General features: G+C 35.1%; 1 protein-coding gene across 3 annotated transcripts in view; it reads left to right on the top strand.

Annotated features, from left to right (window-relative positions):
• CUL3 (cullin 3) overlaps positions 1-19,986 on the top strand; it is a 112,334-nt gene that overhangs the window by 80,698 nt on the left and 11,650 nt on the right. For all 3 annotated transcript variants that reach the window (XM_061386520.1, XM_061386525.1, XM_061386533.1), the window contains 8 exons: positions 963-1,191; positions 5,124-5,269; positions 6,017-6,193; positions 7,573-7,743; positions 8,357-8,464; positions 12,322-12,446; positions 13,036-13,132; positions 18,171-18,305. In XM_061386520.1, coding sequence (XP_061242504.1) covers positions 963-1,191; positions 5,124-5,269; positions 6,017-6,193; positions 7,573-7,743; positions 8,357-8,464; positions 12,322-12,446; positions 13,036-13,132; positions 18,171-18,305 — 1,188 coding nt within the window. The remainder of the gene's footprint in view (positions 1-962; positions 1,192-5,123; positions 5,270-6,016; positions 6,194-7,572; positions 7,744-8,356; positions 8,465-12,321; positions 12,447-13,035; positions 13,133-18,170; positions 18,306-19,986) is intronic.

Below are 19,986 nucleotides of genomic sequence, written 5' to 3'. Positions count from 1 at the left end.
TGGCCTGTACTGGTAAGCCTGAACCATGCTTTATGAAATACTAATTTTATGATGTAGGAAACTATTTTCTAATAACGCAACAACTAGTTCTGGATATTTTTTACAGTGTTTTTACATTTGCATTTGTTTTAATTTCTTTCATTACAGTGTAGAAATAAAGTAGAAAATTGTCAGGTTTCCAAAATATATTACAGTGATATATATATTAATGTAATAGTGAAGTGGTTGTCTCACCATGATTTTTGTTTGGTGTGATAATGTGTATCACACCATTATCACACACACCTAAAAACCTTAATTATTTCAAACTACTTTTTATTAAGAGAATGGAAAATACTATTACATTTGTATATCATTTATATTAATATGTCTAACATTATATAATTTTTAGATATATTTGTTAATTTTATTATGAGGTTAAAGTCAGGGTCAGCATTTAAAACTTACTGAGATTTCTCTGTAAGACTGGTGTTAGCAGACAAGATTGATAGTTATTGAAAAGCTCTTTCTCAGACTTTATATATATTCCTTTGAGAGTGGGAGTAGGGTGGCAGGAGGACTTTAGTAACTACCAGTATGGCAGCAAAACTGTGAGAAATAGGATGAATCTTTTTAGGCATAATTTTACATTAAAACAAATAATTTTTCACTCTCACTTGAGGTCAGATGCTTCATTGTGTAGTTTCAACTTTTACTGGCATATGCTTACTTTTTCTGCTATTCGGAATACACTGGCAAAGTTTGAAAAATGCTGCTTAAGGATAATGTATTAATTTAGTTGTATGTAATGCTTTAAAGGATATGCTGATGCTAGGAGTATTTATAGACAGTACATAAAATGTTAATAGTGCTTGGGATATTTAGTTTGGTTTATGAGAAACACTGTAGAAACCGAGTTGAAAGCAGAAGCACATTTTGCTGCTTTGTTTAAAAAAGAAAAAAATCATGCTTTTTGTTTGCAGATGGAAAGCCAGAAATTTCTAGCAGAAAACAGTGCTTCAGTATATATAAAGAAAGTAGAAGCTAGAATTAATGAAGAAATAGAACGAGTGATGCACTGCCTTGACAAATCAACTGAAGAGCCGATTGTAAAGGTGGTTGAGAGGGAACTCATTTCCAAGCACATGAAAACTATAGTAGAAATGGAGAATTCGGGACTAGTACATATGTTGAAAAATGGCAAGACAGAAGGTAAGTGTTAGCAATTGAAAAACAATTAAATTCTTGTAGGTCTCCCAGGTTCTCGGTTGTTTTTTTTTTTTCTATTGAAGATTATGAATATCAGTTTTCAAGAAGTCATGATGTTTGATCACTTTATCACTGTTGGTACTTTGATAGGATTTTACAGTAAAGCTTTACACTTAATAAGGTTTCTAGATGTTGCTAGTGAATTGAATAGCTGATTTTTTCTTTCATCTTCAGTCTCCTCACTTTGTGTTTTTCTTAACCCAGAAGATAAAGCCTAATGATGTTGATGAGGCTGGTGAGCTCCTGACCTGCTCCTGTACTTTATTTTTTTATGCCAGGGCATTTAGAGTCTTTTTTTCATCCACACTCTCCACAGTCTGAAGTTCCAGTCTTAAATTTTTGTATGCATTCCTTTGGGGAGTTGGTTGTGATAAGGGTACCAAAAATGCAAAAATTTGTGTGTCTTCCATGTTGACATGTTTAGATGAACTCTTAAGTTATAGACTGAACAAGGAGAAAGGAGTATTGCTTACAAGTAAACATTTTGGAGATAACTAACATTTACTCTTTTTTTGACTATTTACCTTATTTTCCTGAAGTGATAGGGAATACCCTGGGACAAATTACGAAGAACAGTTATGTTGTCCTCATTCTTAATTTCTGAAGCTTCGCATTAAAACTGTAACTTGCTAAGTCACTGATACAGTAATAAAAGGGTAGTGCTAATGATCAAGAATCTGCCTGCCAGTGCAGGGGACACAAGAGATGTGGGTTCAGTCCCTGCGTCAGGGAAAATCCCATGGACAGAGGAGCCTGGTGGACTGTCTGTGGGGTTGCAAAGAGTCGGGCATGACTAAGCAGACGAGCACATAGAGCACATGGTATTAAAAAGTAAATCTGGTGCTGGGTGAAGTCTTAGCAACATTATAGCCACGTACTTATAAGAAATACATACTGCCTATGACCTATGACCCTACCTTGACTCCCTAGGTAGGGAGTGAAACAATTTTTTAAGTTAATAATTTAAAAGACAGGAAGACGTAAGAGAAGGGAAAAGAAAGATAGTAGGAAGAGAGGTTGTTCCATTCTTCTTCTAGTGGAATCTTTGCCTTGTATTTTCAGATGATTATGTTTCTATATATGTTTTAACTTCCAGAAAAGTTGCGTGTAAATTTGTTGTCTTTATTAAGCTAGAGAAAGTTACTTTTTAAAAACACTCCGATAAAGCTTTTTTGTAAAAGCAAAACAAAAATCATTTTTAAGGATATTTTCCAAAATAAGCTACTCCTGGATGCCCATTGTCTTAAGTCAGGGATTGGCAAAATTTTTTTCTAAAAGGAGAGAGAATAAATAGTTTAGGGGTGTGGACCATACAGTAAACTACCCATCTCTGCTATAATAGAAAGTAGGTATAGACAATAACATAAATGAATAAACTTGTATTCTTATAAAATTTTGATTTTTATTTTTCAACCATTTAAAATGTGAAAAGCATTCTTATTTTGTGAACTGTTTAGTAACAAGCAGTGGCCTGTACTTGTTCCATGGGCTATAGTTTGATGACCCCAATCTTAATGATCTCTGGCAGATTAGGACTTTATGAAAAGCAATTTTCCTTACTTAAACAGAATGAGAATCAATTTTCTAATGTATTGTTTAGTTACTGAGTTAATGCTTTCTTATTCATGTTTGGTGGGGGTGGCTAAGAGTTGGGAGATTAAATGTGCTTGAAGATTAAGAGGCTAGGAAATGTTTGATGGAGAGATGATTGAGCACACCTGAATTATAGTATCTGTAGCCTGCATGGAGACTTGTGTTAAAGGCATTAAGTATATCTAACACGTGGCAACTGCTTAATAAGCACCTAAATGGTGGAGTATCAGAATAGCCACTTACCATAGTTTCTGTTTAGTGCTTAATGTTCTCAGCAAGTAAGCAGCTTTCTGTGATGCTAAATTAAATTTAAAAATCATGGCTTCAGTTTTCCTGGCTTTCCACTAGAAACCTAATTGCAAAATGTCTTAATTATGCTAGGACCTGCTCTTGAACAATATGTCAAGAATATGTCAGAGATGCAACTTCACCATTATGAAGCCAAATGTCTTATAGATCAGAAAGTGAAAGTGTTTTCCCACCATGAGTAGAGGATTAGTTGGATTGATCATGAAATGCATATGGCACTATGAAATTAAGTTCACATAGTATCATTTTATTGTTTCAGTGTAAACAAATAATATTTAATTGCTTGCCAAATAATTTTTCTTCTCTTTCACTTTCTCCACTATGCCATCCATTTATTTACAGTGGATTACATATAATGAAATTTTATTAGTTTATATACAGTTAAATATACAACATATAAACAGAACTATAATAGCATAGGAATAAAGAATACAAAATTAGAAACTGTTTTGTTAGAGGTATTTGATAACAAAAGCTTACTGTAGTACATATCCATAAATTTCTGTTGCATTTGTAATATTTATTTTTAACATGGGCCAACTTGGTTATAATTTATACCAAATGTGAGATACTATAAGATTTGCTCTGTGTGGATTATTTTGGACATACATTGTTGATGAGAATATTTTGTCCAAAAACTTTTGAAAGTCATTTTGAAAGTCATTTCAAAAAAAGTTTGTCCAAAAACTTTTGAAAGTCATTGAAACAAATTTTGAAGCCCTTTTTATAAAAGTTGCATCCATGTATTTTTAGGATCTAAATTGCTCTTATAAATACAGACAAGGTGGGCAAATTACAGCCTGTCAGATCTGGCCCACTACCAGTTAGGCTGGAAAAAAAAGTCAAAAGAGTAATATTTCATTACATATGAAAATTATATAAGTTTTAGATCTCAGTGTCTATAAATCAAGTTTCATTGAAGTACAGTCATGACCATTCATTTATGTATCAGCCATGGCTTCTTTCTGGCTACAATGGCAACATTGAGTAGTTGGAACAAAAACCATATGATCCATGGTTTAAAACATTTACTGTCTGATGCTTTACAGAAAACAGCCCCTGATCTAGAAGGTGCTGTTCTAACTCCATTTTTAAAAGTTCTCAGTTATAAAACCTTTTTTTATATCATTGTAAAGTTTTGACATTGTATTCTTCCAGTAAGTTCTTATTTCAGAGATACATTAGACATACAGGAAAGCAGTATCTCAACTCCACCTTTTATTTCTGTAAAAGGCAGTCTAGAATTTTCATTCTAAATAAAAACAATGTAGTGAGATACGCCAGTTTTTCAAATACAGATATTGGCTTAGATCACCTCCTAAAAAATACCAGGGATTGCTCCGAGGAAAATACTAAAACATAGGAGTTTATACTGTAAGTTTCACATGAATTTTACCATGATGTGTAATGAAATTTATTTCTTGCCACTATTGGCATTGAACTTTTGAGATAGACATGCTTCAAAAATACCTGTAAGACTTTTCTTGGTTTTTAAAGTTCCTCTTTTTACATTAACTGTCAGTTAAACCACATTTATTTTTTTAATTGGACATACCAAATTTAAAGTTATTCTTTTGATAGTTGTTTTGTTGTATTACTAGTTTCTAAATTAGAATTATATTGGATAAATTACATAGGAACCCAAAAGTTCAGTTTTCCTTTTTTGTGACTTTGTTTCTTATGCTATTTGGACATCTCTTCCATGCAAACCAAAACTTGCCACAACCGTTTATTGATGCTTAGTATCTCATCTGTATGATGTATTTTGTAAGTTGCAATAATAATCATTAACTAGTTTTCCCCCATCCCAGCCCCATTTTGCTGCAATTTTGTTTTTTAGTAGTTTTTTTATGTGGTCATCAAATTATCATAATGGAGCTTCTTTAAATATCACAAATCAGCATGAACAGATATTCAGTTTTTTTTTTCTTAATCTTTAATGTAGCCAATTTGTGTGTTCATTCTGATTGCAGACCTTGCTTGCATGTACAAGTTATTTAGTCGTGTGCCAAATGGTTTGAAAACGATGTGTGAGTGTATGAGTTCCTATTTAAGGGAACAAGGTAAAGCCCTTGTTTCTGAGGAAGGAGAAGGAAAGAATCCGGTAGACTATATCCAGGTAAGTAAATACAGAAGATTCTCTTTATCATAAAGTAGTTTTGTCGTGCTAAAAAGATCACTTTTACAAAGTGATGTAGTATGTATTTTGACTGAATTGTTCCAGTGGTAGGTTAATATGTGTAATTATCGTAAATATTTCAGGAATTTTGGAAAGTACGTATGTTTATATCAGGGAGCCAAACTCAGCCACTTCTTTTTATGTATTAGCTTATCTGATGAAGACCTTATTTAAATAGTGTCAAGAATGAAAGTTTGTTCTTCTTTGTATGCCTTAGTGTTTATATACCCTCATGTGTTAGAAAAAATAACTGTTTTAGTGACTTTTTGTTTCAAGATATTTTGCTTTCAAACAGTATTATGAATATATTATGCTCTCAAATTTTTCATGTTTTAGTATCAACAGTCAGCTTTCTCTGTGTGTATTTTTAAAGCTGATTTTCTTAGGCTCACCCATTCAGTCAAGATAGAGGAAGGTAGGGAGAAACGGTGAAACGGATCTTTGTTTCACCTTCAGTAGAGTAATACATAAATGGAAGATAGAATACTTCTCTCACCACTGATGTTTTTAATACAGGCTTTTAGATACAGGCTCGAAAATAACAACGTAGAATCTGTAAATTTAACACTGAGTGCACACATTTATTACTAGCGAAGTCAAAGGTAAATGTGTAGTTACACATGTGGTGTTTATAGAACATATATTAACATGTATCCTAAATTTCTTTCTTCTTTTTTTATTTGGAAGGGCTTGTTGGATCTGAAGAGTAGGTTTGATCGCTTCCTCCAGGAATCGTTCAATAACGACAGGCTCTTTAAACAGACTATTGCGGGTGACTTTGAGTATTTTCTCAACCTCAACTCCAGGTCCCCTGAATACCTCTCATTATTTATTGATGATAAGCTGAAAAAGGGAGTCAAAGGGGTAAGTGTTAAAGCATTTGAAAGTACATTGTTTTATTTGTAGATGTAACATTAGGAAATAAAACATAAGGTTAGACAATTTTGTATATATAAAGTCTTCTGCTATGCTTGGGCTTCCTTGATGGCTCAAAAAGTAAAGAATCTGCCTCCAATGTGGAATACCTGGGCTCGATTCCTGGGTTGGGAAGATCCTCTGGAGAAGGGAATGGCAGTCTACTCTAGTGTTCTTGTATGGAGAATTCCATGGACCGAGGAACCTGGCAGGCTACAGTCCATGGTGTTGCAAAGAGTTGGACAGCACTGAGCGACTGACACTTTGACTTTTCACTTTTGCTATGCTTAAATGTGCACTGTGATATTTGAAAGGCTTGTTTTAAGTGCTTGAAGTGGTCAGAAGTGCTTTGACATTTCACTTAATGTGTCATTGGCGTCAGAAACAACCACACAGCCATAAACTTTTAGATTGTGAGGGTTATATATAAGTGATAATAAGAAACTAGAAAACAGGTATACATTGCACATAGAATATTGCTTACTCTTATCTGGTTCCGGAGGTTATCTATCCAGTAGTACTTGAGTGTCAAGAATTTGAAGACCTAGTCTAGAATAAGTATCAGAAAATACTTTGATAGCATATATGGCAGCTCAGTTTCAAGTGTTTATAATGTATCTGGGATCTTGGAAGTGCACTATAGCACAGAAAATCAAAATAAACAGATTGGGATTATGTGTAAATTGGTCTTGCTGACTTCATCTTGGGATTTGTGAGACATAAGGGCAAAGCATCAAGTAGGTAGTAATAACAGAAACAAGGAATATTACCATGGACACCGAATAGAAGAGACACATCTAAATAGTCTTCCGTAATTTTTAATATAAACTGAATACAACCTGCCACAGTATCATCTTGCCCTTGTTTAAAAGATTAGGGGCAAGAGGCCTTTTTGCTTTGGGAAATATAACATATTGTTATGCTTCTGTTTGAACAATTTAGATTTTGAATGAGCTCATATAAAAATAACTGTCTTTTGGCCAATATGTTTTACAGTACAAGGGCACTGTAAAATTCTCTTATGTGATTAAAATTTCATTTCAGCTATTCTCAGTCATCCTCCAGCCATGTATCAGCCTCTCCCTTTCAGAGTTAGCCCACTGGGGAGTGGAGTGCCATTCCAACTTCTGATTCGTGTTGCACTGGTTCAGAATGTAAGAACCGAGCTGTAGGAAGTGGGCCATATTTTCTCATGTTAGATCTCTTTTCTGACATGGTCAACCAGATATTTATGTTTGTTATTAATGTTGTTTTAAAACTGAACTGTGATACTGTTTTTGTAGAATTAAAGCTATGTAATTGTTAATTGTCTTCTAATTGATTTGCAGCTAACAGAACAAGAAGTAGAAACAATATTGGATAAGGCAATGGTCCTTTTTAGATTTATGCAAGAAAAAGATGTATTTGAACGTTATTATAAGCAACACTTGGCAAGGAGACTTCTTACAAATAAAAGTGTTTCTGATGACTCTGAAAAAAATATGATTTCTAAGTTAAAGGTAAGGTGTATTTAGGATGGAATGGAGTGCCCTTAACTAATGTTTATCACATAATTGAGCACCAACAAACAAGTAATTGGGAAATAATTGATTTAAAATATTTGTTTCTGTAAATGAACAAAGCTAGATTTTGAGGGACCTGTGGTTTTTTTGTTTTGTTTTTTAAAGAGAAAGTTGTATTGCGATTTGTTCAAGTTCTGGGACGTTCACAGTGTACTGAAATTTCTCTTGGTGAGGCAGATACATTTATGGCGATCTGGGGGAGGATCAGTACAAGGAAAGCAGTAAGTGGAATATGACATACACTTCTGTTTCACACAGTGTGATCCACAGGCCACCTGTACACATATCACCTAATACGGGTGTTTCTTGTTAAAAACACAGAGTTCTGGGCCCTACCTTCAGTTGGCTTTATGAAAATCTCAGAGTCTGGAAATTTGCGTTTTAAAATAAAATTCTTAGGTTATTAATCCCACTAAAGTTGGTGCCTACACGCATAGAACAACTATTATTAGAAAGATTTAGAAAGGATGACAGTAACATGGAAGAGGTTGTATGTTTCCTCATAACAGAATCCATCATTTGTTTGTGTATGTTTGTGTTTTTCTTCTAGACTGAATGTGGATGTCAATTCACATCAAAACTGGAAGGAATGTTTAGGGATATGAGCATCTCAAACACAACTATGGATGAGTTCAGGCAACATCTACAGGCTACTGGGGTGAGACTCTTCATTAATTTCTACTTATGTAAATGTTTTTTATATATAGTCTTTTGTAATAGGCATTTTCATCCATTTAGATAACTGAATTGCTGGTGTCATTTCTTTAAATGTCATTAGAGACAACATATGTATTTGTGAGTGCTTTAAAAATTATTTCACCCATACAACCTGTTTTTCTAACTTTTCTATTCTTAAAATATATTCTCTTATTCTTAAACAACTTAGTTTATCCTCCCTACTTGAAGGAATGCGCTGAGTATTTAATAAATAGAGTTATGTTATAACCATTTACAGATTATGGAAACAATACCAGGCTTAGGCAAACTTCTTGTTGCTTAATCGCTCAGTCGTGTCTGACTCTTTGTGACCCTGTGGATTCTAGCCAGCCAGGCTCCTCTGTCCACGGGATTTTCTCAGGCAAGAATACTGGCTGCTAAGTCACTTAAGTTGTGTCCGACTCTGTGCGACCCCATAGACGGCAGCCCACCAGGCTCCCCCGTCCCTGGGATTCTCCAGGCAAGAACACTGGAGTGGGTTGCCATTTCCTTCTCCAAATGCATGAAAGTGAAAAGTGAAAGTGAAGTCGCTCAGTTGTGTCCGACTCTTTGCGACCCCATGGACTGCAGCCCACCAGGCTCCTCCGTCCATGGGATTTTCCAGGCAAGAGTGCTGGAGGGGGCTGCCATTGCCTTCTCCAAAGAATACTGGGGTGGGTTGCTATTTCCTTCTCCCGGGGATCTTCCTGACCCAGAGATTGAACCTGCATTTCCTGCATTGGCAGGCGGATTCTTTACTGCTGAGCCTCCAAGGAAGCTCCCTAGGCAAGCTTATTGAGTTTTAATACTTTTTCTTTACCCTAGGATGGTACTGTCTTATAATTGTTACCTGAGCTTCTTGTACCTCATTATTCTTATTCATGTGAAAGATTAGGATAAATGGGCCTGACATCCTCAGAGTTGGTAAAGGGTGAGCTGAGAATAGCAATGCTGATGCTGGTGTGTTGTAAGTGTGCTTTTGTATTGTGATTGCCAGAAGTTCAGTGAGCTGCAACTTACAGTAAGACTTTGGAGTCCAGTGAAGTTTTTGAGAAGATTTCAGTAGGGTATGATGAAGTTCAGAATTTTCTGTTTTTTGTTAAAGTGTTTTTCAACTCTGCATTCACCTTAAGGTTTTGTTTTTTTGTTTGTTTGTTTGTTTTGTTTTGTTTTGTTTGTTTTAAGTGTCCAAGTACCTTTTCTATGATAGTTGAAGGTCTTTTGATTGAAAAATTGCCATCTTTATTTACTGTTGACCATTCTTTGGAGATCAGTTCTGGGTGTTCATTGAAAGGACTGATGTTGAAGCTGAAACTCCAATACTTTGGCCACCTGATGCAAAGAGCTGACTCATTTGAAAAGACCCTGATGCTGGGAAAGATTGAGGGCAGGAGGAGAAGGGGATGACAGAGGATGAGATGGTTGGTGGCATCACTGACTCAGTGGACATGGGTTTGGGTAGACTCCAGGAGTTGGTGATGGACAGGGAGGCCTCGTGTGCTGCAGTCCATGGGGTCACAAAGAGTCTGACATGACTGAGCGACTGAACTGAACTGATTCTTTTGCACCGGGATTGTTCAACACGATCATTTCATCAGATTCTGTTTTCTGTTTTCTTTCTGTGAAGTTTGTGCATTTTCTCTTCTTTCATTTTGACTGTTCAGATACATCCTGCACTTTATGGTGGAATATTTTTTTTATAATTGTTAACCCATTAAGTAGAGTACTTGTCGAGATGCTCAGAGTTATATATCTGCTGGTCTTGTTGCATCTTCCACTTTGTAGAGCCATTATTTGCGTACAATTCCTGGCTATTTTGTAATTGTTTATACAATAAGCATCTTAAGCTTTAAGTCTCCTAAACCTTTATTTTCATTAGAAAGATTTAATGAAAAGTGACAGAGAAAAACAAATCTTGAACTTTGTGAAATCTTGGAGCCCTTTTAAAACATCACCAATCCTCAGATATTTCTGTTACTATCTTAAAGGTTCCTGACTTGTTGAAATAGAATGACTCTTCTGTTTACTTTCAGAAGTCATGTAACAAGTACTTTCTTAAAATTCTGAATACTTGTAGTATACTTTATTTAGACAAGTCATATTTATTATGCTGAAGGAAATTTAAGTATTTGTGCATTATTTCCTGTGTTTTACTTTTTTCATGGGGATAAGGACAGGAAAACCACCTTGCTGTCGTATTTCTGTTCATTTATATCAACAAATTGTATCCAGACAGACTTTTCTAGTACCTTGTCTTTGTGTACTTGTCTCTGTCATGTAGTGTCTTTGAAAATAAGCTGAATGGCTTAAAAATACTACTACAATAGCTAGAAATAAATGTCCAAACCATTAGAGCAATAGTTCTTGAGGTTCTTTCTCTTTTTAATTTAACAAATAATTCACTGTTTCTATGCCAGGCATTGTTCTAGGCACTGGGTATACAGCAGAGAATAGGCAAGAATCCCTACCTTGATGGAGCTTTCTTTCTAATTACAGAACACTTCAGCTGGTGGTAGGAGATGTAGAGGAACACTGTAGCCAGGAAGAGTGGTCAGAGAAGGCCTCCTTTAAAAAATGACATTTTGAAGAAAGACTTGGAAGATTAGGGAGCAAGATATCTGGGGATATGAGAAAAGAGATAAAAGACATTGTTATTTGGGTGCCCCTTCCCTGCTTGCAAATGTGTAAACAGTTCTCAGGCCTCTTCCATTCATCATCTAAGCATCTTTGCTGTGATCTTTCCTATGTGTCATCTAAGGTTTCTGGGTTCAATTCTTTAAAATGGAGTAACCCATTTAAGAGATAATTATGAAGTAATCTAAATGTGGAATACATCTTGATATTTATAAACTTGTTCTTCTTTTTTTAAATTTCACTGAATCATTCAGGATACATAAAAATGGAACAAGCTGTGAATCTTAATGATAAAGCTGAACAGTGATTGTTGTTCAGCTGACTATTTGCGACCTCATGGAGTATAGCATTCCAGGCTCCTCTGTCCTCCACTATCTTCTGGAATTTGCTTAAACTCATGTCCGTTGAGTTAGTGATGTTATCCACCATCTCATCCTCTGTTGCCCCTTCTCCTTTTGCCCTTAATCTTTCCCAGCATCAGGATCTTTTCCAATGAGTCAGCTGTTCACATCAGGTGGCCCAGAGTATTGGAGCTTTTCCCCTTAATAATGTCTGTTGATATGCTTTGTTACTGTTTTCTTAAAAAATTATCTTGTTAAGAGATCTGTTTAAAGGGAAAAAATAACCTCATTGTGACAGTAATGCTAGCATGTATTTTATAGAGGTAGTCAAACATGCAAATAGTTACAGAGCACCGACTGTGTAGAACTGGGCCTAGCGTCCTATGCAGAGATTGATAGAATGTGAGCTACATGTGAAAACCTGAAAGTTTTGGTCAGTTTAGTTGAAATGTGATTGGGATGTTAGAAATATGTTGTTTCTGTGTTAAGATGGCAGGAGTACTTAAAAACTGAGATGAAAGGTATTATTCTGGAGTTTTCTCTAAAATGATACTGATATGACCCCTTGGCATTTTATCTGGAAAAAATCTTAAAGGCCTCAAACTTTGTACATTTCAGTGACACCAGTAAGACTAAGCAAACATCTTAAGCAATAAAATTTACCATAGTTAAAATTAGGAAAACATTGGATGAGTCTAACTTTTAAGAAGATGTGTTTTATTTGCTGGCTGTTGGACCTGGAGATAACTACTTTGATAACTCTGATAACTCTCACAGTGGCTTGGCAACAGATAGCACATCCTAGCTAACTTGGCGGGGGGACAATTTCTTCTTTTTGCCGCAGGTATCTTTAGGTGGTGTTGATCTCACAGTCCGGGTGCTCACAACAGGATACTGGCCCACTCAGTCAGCCACACCAAAGTGCAACATCCCACCAGCACCAAGACATGCTTTTGAGATATTCAGAAGGTAAATGTAGATCGAACTTTGTATTTTTAAGTACAAATTGTCCAGAATTGAGATGAATCGGAGCAGTTAGTAGTGTCCCTGATTGAAGAGGAATATACTCCATTTTTTAATCTTATTACCCTTTATGCTTTCAATATGTAAGGATGAATTGCATAATCTCTTTTCAGAGGAATACTAATACCCTTCTTCAGCATTAGTGCATAGTTAGGAGTATATTTTGTATTGATGTTTTCCACTAGGTGGGGGTGAATTGTTTTGGGGTTAATTATGGAGAAAGGTTGTCTTAAGAACTGCGGTGGCTGAGCAGCAGCCAGGACAAATAAATATACAAGTAGAAAGTATTTAGTGTACTACTTTTATCACTTACTGTCTAGCTAAGTTTCTTAGGTCTGTCTTTTTCTGTCTCTTTTCCCCCACCCCTTAATTTATAGTTTCTTTTCTATAAAAAATTGGAACTGAACTTGATTCCTGAGATTTTTTTTTTGCTTTTGAAGTCTCCCTTACATAAATGTTTGTTAAAGATTGGAAGTTTATAATTTCAAATAAATAAGTTGTGTAATTCTCAAAAACCTGGTTTGATTTGCTGAAGGTTTTACTTAGCCAAACACAGTGGTCGACAGCTCACACTCCAGCATCACATGGGTTCTGCAGATCTCAATGCCACCTTCTATGGACCAGTTAAAAAGGTAAATATTAATAGTTTGAGCATATTTTTACTTAATAACTTAGAACTGATTAGTGAGTTTTGTTGATTTGGGTAAATTATTTATTTCTTTTATTTCCCTGCCTGTTTCAAATATTTAGAAGAAGGAAACATCAGCTTTGATTCTTTACTTCTATTCCTTCAGTTACTAACTTCCTTTGACATTACGAAGACTATGCCAGTAGCCTTCCTTATGGAATAAGTAATATAATTACATTATTTATGAGGTTAGACTTGAGATAGTATTGCTTAAGATAATAAAATGCAAATTGATTTGAGAGCATACAAAACCCATCAGTCCTTTCTCAGAATTCTCAGTCTCCTATAATCCTTATTTCCAATAAATTGAAATCAGGAAAGCTAACAAGATTTGTGAAATGTGCAAAATGTTACCAAAGTGATTATTTAAAAATTAGCAATACACTAGTAAATTGCCTTCATTTTTAAAAAAGTAACTTCTTTTTTGTATGTAAAATTGTGAGCTTTAATTTACTTCCATTGCTCGGTATAAATAAAATCAGTCATTTGCCTTAAAATGGCAAAATAATAAAAAGCTTTTAAAAAAATTATTGAAGGAAAAAATACCCAAGTTGTTATCTAGGCAGCAAGTAAGTTTCATTAAACATTTTAATTAAAATCTTAACTTTTTTTATATGTCACTGTAACACCAAAGGTTTTTTTTTTAATATTGTTGAAAATGCCTATAGTTACAAAACTACATATTGTAGTTTTTTATATTTAATTGAAGTGGGAAATATTCCTTAGAATTCATTTAGTTGAATTAGGTTTAAGACTGTTACATGTTTAGTTGTAAGTGGGAAGGTCAAGGATATTAAAGAACTCACTCAGCTTTTTTTTTTTTTTTTTTTTAATTTTATTTTTAAACTTTACAATATTGTATTAGTTTTGCCAAATATCGAAATGAATCTGCCACAGGTATACCTGTGTTCCCCATCCTGAACCCTCCTCCCTCCCCATACCCTCCCTCTGGGTCGTCCCAGTGCACCAGCCCCAAGCATCCAATATTGTGCATCGAACCTGGACTGGAGACTCGTTTCATACATGATATTATACATGTTTCAATGCCATTCTCCCAAATCTCCCCACCCTCTCCCTCTCCCACAGAGTCCATAAGACTGATCTATACATCAGTGTCTCTTTTGCTGTCTCGTACACAGGGTTATTGTTACCATCTTTCTAAATTCCATATATATGCATTAGTATACTGTATTGGTGTTTTTCTTTCTGGCTTACTTCACTCTGTATAATAGGCTCCAGTTTCATCCACCTCATTAGAACTGATTCAAATGTATTCTTTTTAATGGCTGAGTAATAACTCCATTGTGTATATGTACCATAGCTTTCTTATCCATTCGTCTGCTGATGGACATCTAGGTTGCTTCCATGTCCTGGCTATTATAAACAGTGCTGCGATGAACATTGGGGTACACGTGTCTCTTTCAATTCTGGTTTCCTCGGTGTGTATGCCCAGCAGTGGGATTGCTGGATCATAAGGCAGTTCTATTTCCAGTTTTTTAAGGAATCTCCACACTGTTCTCCATAGTGGCTGTACTAGTTTGCATTCCCACCAACAGTGTAAGAGGGTTCCCTTTTCTCCACACCCTCTCCAGCATTTATTGCTTGTAGACTTTTGGATCGCAGCCATTCTGACTGGCGTGAAATGGTACCTCATAGTGGTTTTGATTTACATTTCTCTGATAATGAGTGATGTTGAGCATCTTTTCATGTGTTTGTTAGCCATCTGTATGTCTTCTTTGGAGAAATGTCTATTTAGTTCTTTGGCCCATTTTTTGATTGGGTCATTTATTTTTCTGGAGTTGAGCTGTAGGAGTTGCTTGTATATTTTTGAGATTAGTTGTTTGTCAGTTGCTTCATTTGCTATTATTTTCTCCCATCCTGAAGGCTGCCTTTTCACCTTGCTAATAGTTTCCTTTGTTGTGCAGAAGCTTTTAAGTTTAATTAGATCCCATTTGTTTATTTTTGCTTTTATTTCTAATATTCAGGGGGGTGGGTCATAGAGGATCCTGCTGTGATGTATGTTGGAGAGTGTTTTGCCTATGTTCTCCTCTAGGAGTTTTATAGTTTCTGGTCTTACGTTGAGATCTTTAATCCATTTTGAGTTTATTTTTGTGTATGGTGTTAGAAAGTGCTCTAGTTTCATTCTTTTACAAGTGGTTGACGAGTTTTCCCAGCACCACTTGTTAAAGAGATTGTCTTTAACCCATTGTATATTCTTGCCTCCTTTGTCAAAGATAAGGTGTCCATATGTGCGTGGATTTATCTCTGGGCTTTCTATTTTGTTCCATTGATCAATATTTCTGTCTTTGTGCCAGTACCATACTGTCTTGATAACTGTGGCTTTGTAGTAGAGCCTGAAGTCAGGCAGGTTGATTCCTCCAGTTCCATTCTTCTTTCTCAAGACAGCTTTGGCTGTTCGAGGTTTTTTGTATTTCCATACAAATTGTGAAATTATTTGTTCTAGCTCTGTGAAGAATACTGTTGGTAGCTTGATAGGGATTGCATTGAATCTATAAATTGCTTTGGGTAGTATACTCATTTTCACTATATTGATTCCTCCAATCCATGAACATGGTATATTTCTCCATCTATTAGTGTCCTCTTTGATTTCTTTCACCAATGTTTTATAGTTTTCTATATATAGGTCTTTAGTTTCTTCAGGTAGATATATTCATAAGTATTTTATTCTCTCCATTGCAATGGTGAATGGAATTGTTCCCTTAATTTTTCTTTCTGTTTTCTCATTATTAGTGTATAGGAATGCAAGGGATTTCTGTGTGTTGATTTTATATCCTGCAACTTTACTATAATCATTGATTAGTTCTAGTAATTTTCTGGTGGAGTCTTTAGGGTTTTCTATGTAGAGGATCATGTCATCTGCAAATAGTGAGAGTTTTACTTCTTCTTTTCCAATTTGGATTCCTTTTATTTCTTTTTCTGCTCTGATTGCTGTGGCCACACCTTCCAAAACTATGTTGAATAGTAATGGTGAAAGTGGGCACCCTTGTCTTGTTCCTGACTTTAGAGGAAATGCTTTCAATTTTTCACCATTGAGGATAATGTTTGCTGTGGGTTTGTCATGTATAGCTTTTATTATGTTGAGGTATGTTCCTTCTATTCCTGCTTTCTGGAGAGTTTTTATCATAAATGGATGTTGAATTTTGTCAAAGGCTTTCTCTGCATCTATTGAGATAATCATATGGTTTTTATTTTTCAATTTGTTAATGTGGTGTATTACATTGATTTGCGGATATTGAAGAATCCTTGCATCCCTGGGATAAAGCCCACTTGGTCATGGTGTATGATCTTTTTAATGTGTTGTTGGACTCTGATTGCTAGAATTTTGTTAAGGATTTTTGCATCTATGTTCATCAGTGATATTGGCCTGTAGTTTTCTTTTTTTGTGGGATCTTTGTCAGGTTTTGATATTAGGGTGATGGTGGCCTCATAGAATGAGTTTGGAAGTTTACCTTCCTCTGCAATTTTCTGGAAGAGTTTGAGCAGGACAGGTGTTAGCTCTTCTCTAAATTTTTGGTAGAATTCAGCTGTGAAGCCGTCTGGACCTGGGCTTTTGTTTGCTGGAAGATTTTTGATTACAGTTTCAATTTCCGTGCTTGTGATGGGTCTGTTAAGATTTTCTATTTCTTCCTGGTCTAGTTTTGGAAAGTTGTACTTTTCTAAGAATTTGTCCGTTTCTTCCACGTTGTCCATTTTATTGGCATATAATTGTTGATAGTAGTCTCTTATGATCCTTTGTATTTCTGTGTTGTCTGTTGTGATCTCTCCATTTTCATTTCTAATTTTATTGATTTGATTTTTCTCCCTTTGTTTCTTGATGAGTCTGGCTAATGGTTTGTCAATTTTATTTATCCTTTCAAAGAACCAGCTTTTGGCTTTGTTGATTTTTGCTATGGTCTCTTTTGTTTCTTTTGCATTTATTTCTGCCCTAATTTTTAACATTTCTTTCCTTCTACTAACCCTGGGGTTCTTCATTTCTTCCTTTTCTAGTTGCTTTAGGTGTAGGGTTAGGTTATTTATTTGACTTTTTTCTTGTTTCTTGAGGTATGCCTATATTGCTATGAACTTTCCCCTTAGGACTGCTTTTAAAGTGTCCCATAGGTTTTGGGTTGTTGTGTTTTCATTTTCATTAGTTTCTATGCAAATTTTGATTTCTTTTTTTGATTTCTTCTGTGATTTGTTGGTTGTTCAGCAGCGTGTTGTTCAGCCTCCATATGTTGGAATTTTTAATAGTTTTTCTCCTGTAATTAAGATCTAATCTTACTGCATTGTGGTCAAAAAAGATGCTTGGAATGATTTCTATTTTTTTGAATTTACCGAGGCTCACTCAGCTTTTAATTCTTCTTGCTTGATTGCTTCTTTTTAAGGAAAAGGTTTTTTCTTAAATAATCATGTTAGCTTCTGCAGTTTTATTAAACAGATAAGTAGGTTTTGAAAAGATAATTCATATGTTAATTATTGAGGACTAAATTTGTACTTTTAAATCATAGAGCAGCAATAGGCTTTAAGGATGACAGATTCCCCCCTCTCCACCCTATGCTATTATTTAATCTCTTACAATGATCAGATCATGCAAAAAGAAACCTAACCCTATTACTTAGGGTGGCAGTATAATGGCAGTGATATCTTAAAAGTCCAGTTTTATCCTTGTATGTCCTATTACCATGAATTTTAGCTATAAATAAAAGGAATTATTGATTCATTACTTGTTCAGATACATTAGCGTGTTCATAATGGGAAAAAATGAGACAGTCCCAAATAAAGACTGTGTGTGTGTGTGTGTTTACACACACATATATACATATACACTTTTAAAATAACATTTCTTTTTTATGTAGGAATGAGTCCTGTCATTTTGTTAAGGCGGGTTTGGGCAATGCAGAGCTTATTTCACAAACATACTGGTAAACTTATCAGAAGATAATTATATCTTGGTTCTATTTTTATGTTTAAAAATTAAACAGGAAGATGGATCTGAAGTTGGCGTTGGAGGCGCACAAGTAACTGGCTCTAATACACGGAAGCATATATTGCAAGTCTCCACTTTCCAGATGACCATATTAATGCTTTTCAATAATAGAGAAAAATACACATTTGAGGTATGGGTTGGTTTGTGGATTTTACCTTGTTGTGTTGTTACTTGAGTCTTTTTCTTGTTTGAATAACCTAATGCAGAATTATTATTGAAAAGGATCTGAGTAATAACCTTTCAGAATATAATCGGAGAAATATGTATAGCATAAAATTGGACCATGGAACCATGAAACTATGAACGTTATACGCTTCTTGGGTCATGTTTCATTTGGTTTTTTAAGTCAACTTTGTTGAAATAGTACGTTTTATATAGTAAAACATAACTCCATCTAAGTTCACAGTTTGATGAGTTTTAACAGATATATGCACCTCTGTAACAAACACTGAACTCAAGATACAGAATATTATTTGGTTGTTCAGTCACTAAGTTGTATCTAACTCTTTTGTGACCCTGTGTACTGTAGCCTGCCGGGCTCCTCTGTCCATGGAAATTTTCAGACAAGAGTACTGAAATGGTTTGCCCTTTGCTTCTCCAGGGCATATTCCCCACCCAGGGATGGAACCCACATTTCCTACATTGGCGGTTGGATTCTTTACCACCTAGCCACCAGGGAAGCCCCCATAGAATATCTTCCCCAAATTTTTATACTCTGTTGCAGTCATTTCCCTCACAGTATCTCCAGACTCAGGCAGCCAGTTGTCTGCTTTGTATCAATGTAAATTAGGTTTGGGTTTCTAGAATTTCTTATAATTGGAACCAAATGATACATAGCACTTTTTTACAGCTTCTTTTACGTAGTCTAGTATTTTTAAGATTAATCTATGTTGTTGAGTATATAGTTCAGTAGTTTATTTTTATTGCTGAGTGATAACTCTGCTACATGGATCTGTTATGGTTTCTTTATCCACTCACCTCTTGATAGGCATTTCGATTGTTGGGTTGAATTTAGATCGTAGTGAATAGAGCTGTATGTTTAAATTTTTTTTGCACTTTGCACTACTGTGCTTTGCAAATCCAATTTTTGAAAACGATTATTTTTTTAATTGAGGAGTATAATTGCTTTACAGTGTTGTATTGTTTCTGCGGCATAGCATGAATCAAGCTGTATGTATACATAGATCCTCTACCCCTTGATTAAGCCTCTCTCCCACGCCCATCCCACCCTTCTAGGTCATCACAGACCACTGAGCTACCAGGCTGCATCCTGGAGTGATTTTACTTTTTCCATTTCTACCAGCAATGTAGGAGAGTTCTGCTTGCCCCACATATTCTCCAAAATCTAATATTCTCAGTCTTTTAAATTTTAGCCATTTTAGCTAGTGTGCAATTATACCTATTCGTTGTGAATTTAATTTCTTACTTTGATTGTTAATGGTGATGACCATTTTTTTGTTAATTCATGTGCCACTTAATGTGTCTTGTTTGATGAGTTCTTTGTTCATATAACTTTATTGGGTTGTTTAAAAATTCTTTATAAGGTTTGGATACAGATCCTTTGTCACCTCTATGTACTATGAATATTTTCTCACAGTCTGTTATTTGCCCTTTTATTTTCTTAATTTTACTAAGAGCAGAACTTTTTAATATTGACAAAGTCCAGTAGCCGCTGTTTTATGGTTTGTACTTTTGATAGTCTAAGAAATTATTGACTGTTGTGTGGTTTCAAAGATTTTCTTCTACATTTTCTTCTAAGTGATTTATAGTTTTAGCTTTTTGCATTTAGATGTATGATCAATTTCAAGTTA

The sequence above is a fragment of the Bos javanicus genome, chromosome 2 (genome assembly GCF_032452875.1).
Source record: "Bos javanicus breed banteng chromosome 2, ARS-OSU_banteng_1.0, whole genome shotgun sequence".
In the NCBI taxonomy this organism is placed as follows: Eukaryota; Metazoa; Chordata; class Mammalia; order Artiodactyla; family Bovidae; genus Bos; species Bos javanicus.
The sequence above is the reverse complement of the archived record's forward strand: the minus strand, read 5'-3'. Positions and strand labels throughout refer to the sequence as shown.